A 10232-nucleotide genomic window follows, 5' to 3' on the forward strand; every position below is an offset into this window, starting at 1 on the left:
TCTCTCTCTCTCTCTCTCTCTCTCTCTCTCTCTCTCTCTCTCTCTCTCTCTCTCTCTCTCTCTCTCTCTCCTCTCTCTCTCCTCTCTCTCTTTCTCTCTCTCTCTCTCTCTCTCTCTCTCTCTCTCTCTCTCTCTCTCTCTCTCTCTCTCTCTCTCTCTCTCTCTCTCTCTCTCTCTCTCTCACACGGTGGTTCGCGCGGCCAATTTCCACCGTTGGCGTAGAGAGAGTAGTAAATAACTGGAGGTGATGATCTTGCCAGGTGTGTAATGAACGGCGCCCTGGACTCATTATCCCCGCGCACGCGTGTGTGTGTGTGTGTACTCACCTACCTGTATTCATCTAGTTGTGCTTGCGGGGTGTGTTGAGCTCTGGCTCTTTCAGCCCGCCTCTCATCTGTCAATCGATCAACTTTTTTTTTTCACCCCCCATATCAAAGGAAGCAGCCCATAGCAGTTGTCTATACCTTCCAGGTACCTATTTACCCTTAGGTAAGACGGGCATCAGGGTGAAAGGAAACATTTTGCCCATTTGTCTCCGCCTCCACCGGGGATCGAACCCAGGACCTCATGACTACGAATCCGAAGCGCTGTCTACTCAGCTGTCAGGCGCCCGGGAAGGAGGAAGACATTCCGACTACGCGTCCTCTTAGCTAAACGCTGAAAGGACCTAATTGCCCTACACAACCCTACACAATCTTCTAGAACAACTATTGACATTCTAGTTCAAATTCACACTTGCGTTCGATCCGCTCTAAGTGCAATATAGTCGTAATGGCCTAGCGTTTTCTCCATGATAAATACCTTACCTTCCCCGGCGGACTGGGGGCTCTGCGGTCGTAGTTCTAAGGACCTGGATCCGTTTCCCGGTCGAGGCAGAACAAAACAAATGGGCAGTTTCGTTCGCCTGATGCCTCTGTTCACCTAGCTGTAAGTGGGTACCTGGGAGTTAGACAGCTGCTACGGGCTGCTTCCTGGAGATGTAGTGAGAAAGAAATTATGTGATATATATATATATATATATATATATATATATATATATATATATATATATATATATATATATATATATATATATATATATATATATATATATATATTGCAGTTATTCTACGAAAGAAAGATAAATGAAAGGAGGATAAGCTGTAACGAGATCAGCGAGCTGTTTGATGGAAGTTTTATCTTAGTTGAATTGCCTTTACCTCTAAGATCTCCACTAATTGCATTCCGCTATATCCGTGCCAAGCAATTTAGTCATTACCGTCCGGCATTTTGAGGCAATGAGAAGACGCAATCAGGGTAACTCTTGACTGCTAGTTCCTTGTTCCAACCCACTCGAATCCCGCCGGTCAATGGACTTCCTGCTAAGATACCGACCGCAATTACAACCCAAGATGATCCAATTAACGAAGATAACAAGCAATTAAGAGGTGTAATTAGCGATATGTTCAGCGGGGTCGTTGGGGGGTCGGTAATTGATCTCCTGTTGACTATTTGTCAACGGGCAATTAAGACAAACGGGTGTAACGATCCAATTGGTCATTATCGCCGCAAGCAGTCCTCTACCACCTCTGAGACCTCCTGGTTACACGTCAGCCAAGACCTTAATAAATACTGCACGCAAGGGCTCACAGCCTTTGCGGGATCACCATAGCCCGTGCTACATGGATACTTTGTTTTGAGTAGTTAAATCTAAAACAATAACAACAAGGCTCACAACCCGTGATCTTCAGGACTCACAACCCGTGATCTTCAGGACTCACAACCCGTGATCTTCAGGACTCACAACCCGTGATCTTCAGGACTCACAACCCGTGATCTTCAGGACTCACAACCCGTGATCTTCAGGACTCACAACCCGTGACCTCAAGGACCCACAACCCGTGATCTTCAGGACTCACAACCCGTGATCTTCAGGACTCACAACCCGTGACCTCAAGGACCCACAACCCGTGATCTTCAGGACACAACCCGTGATCTTCAGGACTCACAACCCGTGATCTTCAGGACTCACAACCCGTGATCTTCAGGACTCACAACCCGTGATCTTCAGGACTCACAACCCGTGATCTTCAGGACTCACAACCCGTGATCTTCAGGACTCACAACCCGTGATCTTCAGGACTCACAACCCGTGATCTTCAGGACTCACAACCCGTGATCTTCAGGACTCACAACCCGTGATCTTCAGGACTCACAACCCGTGACCTTAAGGACTCACAACCCGTGATGTTAAGGACTCACAACCCGTGACCTTAAGGACTCACAACCCGTGATCTTCAGGACTCACAACCCGAGATCTTCAGGACCCACAACCCGTGATCTTCAGGACTCACAACCCGTGATCTTAAGGACTCACAACCTGTGATCTTCAGGACTCACAACCCATGACCTTAAGGACTCACAACCCGTGATCTTCAGGACTCACAACCCGTCATCTTCAGGACTCACAACCCGTCATCTTCCGGGAGCCCCCCTTTGCAACACCGTCTGGGACGCTATAGTGGCTGTCGTTGATATCACTTCCTCTCCCAGATCTTGCTATCAACCCCCCCCCCCTCCCCCCCTCAACCCTGCCCAACCGCCTCGACGGAGCAGTACTTGACAATCATCAAACTTCAGCCGTACTACCATTGTCAGCACCTCCCCACCCCACCACCATACACCCCCCCCCCATCCATACCTCACAACCCCCCCCCCTCCACCTCACAACCCCCCCCCTCCACCTCCACAACCCCCCCCACCACCCACTCTTTTAGTGGGTAGGGGAGGGGGAAGAGCATCCTGATTGCTCAAGTAATAGGTCGCTTTTCTTAAGTAATGGGGGGTCAACCTATCAATGTTAACTACTACTACGAATATTAGCGCGGTAGCTGCGTTTTCTATGCCCCCGGGCTATGGCAGGTTAGGGGTAGGGTTTCGCACACGTCTCTGGTTAGGTTGTTTTTTTTACGGTGTGGGAAGTTATGGGGGACGAACTGATGGGTTGGGATGTGTAGTCATCTCTCTCCCTCAAAGTCTCTCTCCCTCAATATCTCCCTCTCTCCCTCAAAGACTCCCTCCCTCCCTCAACACGCACATTATTAAAATCTTTCCTTCATCTCCTACACTGGTGTCACTTTGCGTCACCTTGCGTCACCCAGCATTACCCAGCGTCACCCAGCGTCACCCAGCATCACCCAGCGTCACCCAGCGTCACCCAGCATCACCCAGCATTACCCGGCGTCACCCAGCATCACCCAGCGTCACCCAGCATCACCCAGCATCACCCAGCATCACCCAGCATCACCCAGCATCACCCAGCGCCACCTTGCATCACCCAGCATCACCCAGCATCACCCAGCGTCACCCAGCATCACCCAGCGTCACCCAGCGTCACCCAGCATCATCCAGCATCACTCAGCGTCACCCAGCATCACCCAGCATCACCCAGCATTACCCGGCGTCACCCAGCATCACCCAGCGTCACCCAGCATCACCCAGCATCACCCAGCATCACCCAGCATCACCCAGCATCACCCAACGTCACCCAGCATCACCCAGCGCCACCTTGCATCACCCAGCATCACCCAGCGTCACCCAGCATCACCCAGCGTCACCCAGCATCACCCGGCGTCACCCAGCATCACCCAGCATCACCCTTCGTCACCCAGCATCACCCAGCATCACCTAGCATCACCCAGCGTCACAGGGATCACACTAGTCAAAGGAAGATTTAGACTGTTATCTCACGTTGATTAATTCCACGGCGTTGTTCCTTAGACGTTTAGATTGGCTAGGCGCTGGGATATCCCAGCCCCTAGCATATCCCAGCCCCTAGCCCCGTCCTTCACCAGGGATGCGAGGCACCTGAGGGACATACATCTCCGTCTTACTCTGGGAGACAGTGCCATGGCACCTCTCGCGGGTAAACAGTGCTATCCCACATCCCAGCTACCGCCGGACGTCCCCTGCGTAAGTCCGTGAATATGGCCCTTGAGAGACAGCTTGGCTTAAGATGGCGTTGAGGGAATCAATTAATGTGGCGAGGGAGAGAGCGGAGGTGACGTGGGGGGGGAGGAGGGATGTGTTGGGATGTGCTGGGATGTGCTGGGGTGTGTTGGGATGTTCTAGGGTGTGCTGGGATGTAAATCTAGGTTGAAATATACATATATCTTTCTTGACACTTAGGGGATCTTCTTGAGGAAACAGGGATATAAGGACAAGGAGCTGGGATATGAGGACAAGGAGCTGGGATATGAGGACAAGGAGAGCTGGGATATGAGGACAAGGAACTGGGATATGAGGACAAGGAGCTGGGATTTGAGGACAAGGAGCTGGGATATGAGGACAAGGAGCTGGGATATGAGGACAAGGAGCTGGGATGTGAGGACAAGGAACTGGGATATGAGGACAAGGAGCTGGGATGTGAGGACAAGGAACTGGGATATGAGGACAAGGAGCTGGGATATGAGGACAAGGAGCTGGGATATGAGGACAGGGAGCTGGGATTTGAGGACAAGGAGAGCTGGGATATGAGGACAAAGAACTGGGATATGAGGACAAGGAGCTGGGATATTAGGACAAGGAGCTGGAATATGAGGACAAGGAGCTGGGATATGAGGACAAGGAGAGCTGGGATATGAGGACAAGGAACTGGGATATGAGGACAAGGAGCTGGGATTTGAGGACAAGGAGCTGGGATATGAGGACAAGGAACTGGGATATGAGGACAAGGAACTGGGATATGAGGACAAGGAACTGGGATATGAGGACAAGGAACTGGGATATGAGGACAAGGAGCTGGTATATGAGGACAAGAAGCTGGGATTACGAGGACGGATCGAAGACATCTTATCCAACCACATTGACCTTCGGGAATGTAAACTCAACTTGTAAACTTACGGTCAAAGGTAGCCAGCCACCTGAGAGGTATACAGGTAGGTAGACATTTCTGGGATAGATGAGGTGAGGAGGAGGGATAGGGAAAGGAGAGAGAGAGGAAGCACAAATCTCTCTCCCCCTATCCCATATATCCTATCATCCAGCGCCCCATTGCTTACAAACAATCGCTTCTACGACACAGTTTTCCTCTGATGACTCATGGAGCACCCCCCCACTACCCTCCCTCCCCCCCTGATGTACCCCCCTATTTCCTCCCCCTCCCCCCCCCCCTCCCGTCATCCCCTGTGATTTAAAACCGTGATTGAGGCATTACGCTTCGCCAGTAAACATTTCCTCTATTGTGAAGTCAAAAGTTAAAACAAAGGCTTCCATTACATGCAGGTGGTTTCAGGTGTGTTCTTGCCTTGTTCCCACACCCCCCTCCCCCCCTTCCCCTACTTCCCCTACCCCCCCTCCCTCCCCTCCCTCCTATCCCCCCCCCTAGCCCGTGACACCGGATAGACAGAGCACAACTACTCCTATTTTTAAATACACGTTCACTCGAATTTATTTCAGGTCTATATCCTGTTATAAATCAACGCCCTGTTGCGTTGGAAATGGGTCGTGTCGCGTGGTAGTTACCGTGAATGGCCTTCCTTAAAGACAATCTCAAGGTAAACAACCACCCTCTTCCTCTTCCTAACTCTTCCTACCATCAACACGCGAAGAAAAACGTAAACAATAATAATAACATCGACCACGTGGACCTAACAATAATAAAAACATGGACCACGTGGACCCTTTACTACGAGTTTCCATTCATAAAATTTTGTGAATGGAGGCGTCCTTGGTGACGTCACCAGGAGACGTTTAATAGCATGAGCCGTGGAGGACCTTGACGGCTTGGGCGGGGCCCCCACTGTGCAACCCTTCGGCAGGTGTGTGTGTGTGTGTGTGCGTGTGTGTGTGTTAAGAACGTGGCATTACCGCCCCTCGGCACACCTGTCATAGAGTACACAGGTGGTAAATCACTCGGCTTTCAACACCCTTTGTTTATAGAGGAGTACATTAAGCACTTGTTACGAGGGCATTCTCGTCCCTCTGGTGGGCATTAGTGCCTTCGGGACCTGCTTCATGTATGGAAGTAAGCAGGAGGGTTCACAACTCAACTGCTCAACTCTCAACTCACACAACTGCTCAACTCACACAACTGCTCAACTCACACAACTACTCAACTCACAACTGCTCAACTCACAACTGCTCAACTCACAACTGCTCAACTCACACAACTGCTCAACTCACACAACTACTCAACTCACAACTCACACAACTGCTCAACTCACACAACTGCTCATCTCACACAACTGCTCAACTCACAACTCACTCAACTGCTCAACTCACACAACTGCTCAACTCACACAACTGCTCAACTCACAACTCACACAACTGCTCAACTCACACAAGTCACAATTACACAACACGGCACCCTTCTGTAACTGCTCCTATACCGGTTGCATAAATTGGTTAATCTGAAATGCATAAACAGATGGATATGAAAAGAAGAGAATGAGACAGCGACGACGTGATAACGATCAAGGACGGGCTCGAAACGTCGTTGTCTTGGTGAGGGTCCAAGAACAGGTCGAAACGTCGTCGTCTGTCGAAACGTCGTCGTCTGTCGAAACGTCGTCGTCTTGATGAGGGTCCAAAACAGGTCGAAACGTCGTCGTCTGTCGAAACGTCGTCGTCTTGATGAGGGTCCAAAACAGGTCGAAACGTCGTCGTCTGTCGAAACGTCGTCGTCTTGATGAGGGTCCAAAACAGGTCGAAACGTCGTCGTCTGTCGAAACGTCGTCGTCTTGATGAGGGGTCTAGAGCAGGTCGAAACGTCGTCGTCTTGATGAGGTGTCCACAACAGGTCGAAACGTCGTCATCTTGATGGGGGTCCAGAGCAGGGCGAAACGTCGTCGTCTTGGTGAGGGCCCATAGCAGGTCGAAACGTCGTCGTCTTGATAAGGGCCCAGGACGGGCTGAAACGTCGTCGACCTGATATAGACCCAGAACCGGTCGAAACGTCGTCGCTTTCTTTTCATACAGTTAAACGTTCTCAAAGATATTAATGCAAGAGATCGTGAATCCAGCGACTCATTTGCATATCGTTATCAAAATCTATCGAGCCTAAAATGTTGCATCTTGACTTTTGTTACATTTTGTGTCTTCCCTTTAACGCTGCTTATTATTTTTATATATTACTATACTTATTGGTATATAAGATGTATTTACCTGTGTATACGCCGGGAAATACGTCATACACCAGCAAATACGTTTTATACGCCGACAAATACGGTATTCAAAGGTTATCCTGGAGAGCCATTGGCTGGCGCGATATCACTAAGGTTTCTAGCATTCCAAAACTGGAGTTTGCTGGAGGTGGGGTTTCCGGTATGGTTATCTTGAGGCGTTACTTTGACTCACGCTTTAAAAGTGTGTTCAGCTCAAGGTGTGATAAGACTCGCCTTATACGTGCATAGTCAACACGTACTGTGACGCGAGCCATTCTTACGTGCATATTCAACATAGAATGTGGTGCGACATTCTATACACGTGCTGTGAGACACACACACACACACACAGGGACCTGTGGGTGAGTGGTCAGCGCTCTGGATTCGTAGTCCTGTGGTCCGAGGATTGATTCCTGGCGTATGGCGGAAACAAATGGGTTGAGTTTCTCTCACCCTGATGCCCCCTGTTACCTAGCAGTAGATAGGTACCTGGGAGTTAGACAGCTGTTACAGGCTGCTTCCTGGGGGGGGGGGTGTTTGTGTGTGAACAAAAATTGATTAATTGACAGTTGATTGACAGTTGAAAGCAGAGCTCATACCCCGCAAAACACAACTTAGGTGGAATACACACACACACACACACACACACACACACACACACACACACACACACACACACACACACACACACACACACACACACACACACACACACACACACACTCACACTCACACACACACACACATACAAAGTCAAAGAGAGAGAATGATCTGGGGGTTGATATCACACCGAACCTGTCCCCAGAGGCCTACATCTAAAGGATATCATCAGCGGCATACGCTAGACTGGCCAACATAAAAACTGCCTTTAGAAACATGTGAAAGGAATCGTTCAGGACCTTGTATACCATTTATGTCAGACGAATCCTCGAGTATGCAGCTCCAGTCCATACCTAGTTAAACACAAGACAAAGTTAGAGAAGATTCATAGACATGCCACCAGACTAGTCCGAGACCTGAGAGTTATGAGCTACAGGGAAAGGCTTCAGAAGCTAAACCTTTCGTCCCTGGAAGACAGTAGAGTAAGGGGAGACATGATAACCACCTACAAAATTCTCAGGGGAATTGACAGGGTGGATAAAGACAAACTATCTAGCATGGGAGGAACACGAACAAGGGGATCCAGGTGTAAGCTGAGTACCCACTTGAGCCACAGAGACATTAGAAAGAATTTTTTCAGTGTCAGAGTAGCTAACAGATGGAATACATTAGACAGTGATGTGGTGGAGGCTGACTCCATACACAGTTTCAAATGTAGATATGATAGAGCCCAGTAGGCTCAGGAACCTGTACACCAGTTGACTGACAGTTGAGAGGCGGGACCAAAGAGCTAAAGCTCAACCCCCACAAGCACAACCATAGGTAAATATTCACACACGCTTCCTGTCAGTGATCAGATCAGTATTATTACACGTACCTGAAACCAGTTGCAACTCTGCTAATCCTTCTGCAATGTTAATCTAACCGAGTATTAATTTCTCAGGTATGTCTGATAGATATCACTACATCATTAACAACTCATAGTTGCAATACCTTGCAATTATAGGGGAAGAAAGGCTACATAAACGTATTTGCAGTATTAATCATGTAAGAGATATTTGGATTGTTGAGGTGATTGTATATCTTGGGTCGTTACCTTTGGTAAACAAGATCAGAATTAAAAAATAAAGTTACATAAATTTAAATAAAAATAAATATTATAGTTAACCCATATTTATTGGCGATTTTACTATATATATATATATATATATATATATATATATATATATATATATATATACATATATATATATATAACTGAAAACTCACACCCCAGACAAGCCATTCAGGCTTGTTCGCATATATATATATATATATATATATATATATATATATATATATATATATATATATATATATATATATATATATATATATATATATATATATATATATATATATATACATATATATATATATAACTGAAAACTCACACCCCAGACAAGCCATTCAGGCTTGTTCGCATATATATATATATATATATATATATATATATATATATATATATATATTTATATATATATATATATATATATATTTATATATATATATATATATATATATATATATTTATATATATATATATATATATATATATATATATATATATATATATTTATATATATATATATATATATATATATATATATATATATATATATATATATATATATATATATCGCTTGCATCTCCTTTCTTCTTGATTCTGAGTTTTCCTTATCTGTCTCCTCTCTTATCTTCCAGTCCCTCTTTATGCTTATCTCTTATCACTCCTGTCTTATCTAACCTCTCAACGCACCTCCTTCCATCCCGTCTTCCCTTCCTTCCTTCCCTCCCATCCCTCCTCTTCCTTCTCTGTCTCCTTTCCCACGAAGACTCCACCCAGCTATTAAGAGATAACTACGAGGTGTAGTTAGCTCCCCCTCTCCCTCTCCTCTCCCACACGAGCTCCCCTTCCCGGGCTCTTTCCCTTCCCCATTCCTCTCCCTTCTGGGATATGTGGCACTGGGCTACCCACTGCCAACTCTCGCTTTTTTTTTTATTTCAAGGCGACGTGAAAAAAATTTTTCACAGGGGTTTCATTGATTCGTTATATTTAGTCTTTCGTCGTATGAGTGTATACATATGCAGGTGCGTAGATAGGTGCGTGTATGCATACGTACATGCATACGCTCACATGTATATACTCACACACACACACACACACATTTCCAAAATCCAAGAGTCAGTGCTCGATCCTGCAGGCTGAAATAGGTGAGTACAAATAGGTGAGTATATACATACACGTACACGTGTATACATGTTTAGATACATAAATACGCGCATGTGTATATCGTCTCCCACACCAAATGCAGACACCCACAGCAATTTACTTAGTCACCTCTCAACCACAAAACCTCCACTTTCACCAGAATCTACACCGCTTTACGGATACAAAGCAATAATGTACCCAGGCACTGAGAGAGAGAGAGAGAGAGAGAGAGAGAGAGA

General features: G+C 46.7%; 2 protein-coding genes across 2 annotated transcripts in view; one reads left to right on the forward strand and one right to left on the reverse strand.

The window, feature by feature from the left end:
- LOC138355412 (small proline-rich protein 3-like) overlaps positions 1-1268 on the reverse strand; it is a 2381-nt gene extending 1113 nt beyond the window's left edge. Inside the window, exon 1 of the mRNA XM_069310304.1 lies at positions 1259-1268. Within this exon, the coding sequence (XP_069166405.1) occupies positions 1259-1268 (10 nt within the window). The remainder of the gene's footprint in view (positions 1-1258) is intronic.
- A 9-nt stretch (positions 1269-1277) lies between these two features.
- LOC138355413 (adhesive plaque matrix protein-like) lies at positions 1278-3670 on the forward strand. The gene is made up of 2 exons (XM_069310305.1): positions 1278-1296; positions 3141-3670. The coding sequence occupies exons 1-2, from the start codon at positions 1278-1280 to the stop codon at positions 3668-3670; spliced, it is 549 nt and encodes a 182-aa protein (XP_069166406.1).
- Positions 3671-10232: the final 6562 nt, after the last annotated feature.

This window comes from Procambarus clarkii, chromosome 67 (genome assembly GCF_040958095.1).
Source record: "Procambarus clarkii isolate CNS0578487 chromosome 67, FALCON_Pclarkii_2.0, whole genome shotgun sequence".
Taxonomy (NCBI): Eukaryota; Metazoa; Arthropoda; class Malacostraca; order Decapoda; family Cambaridae; genus Procambarus; species Procambarus clarkii.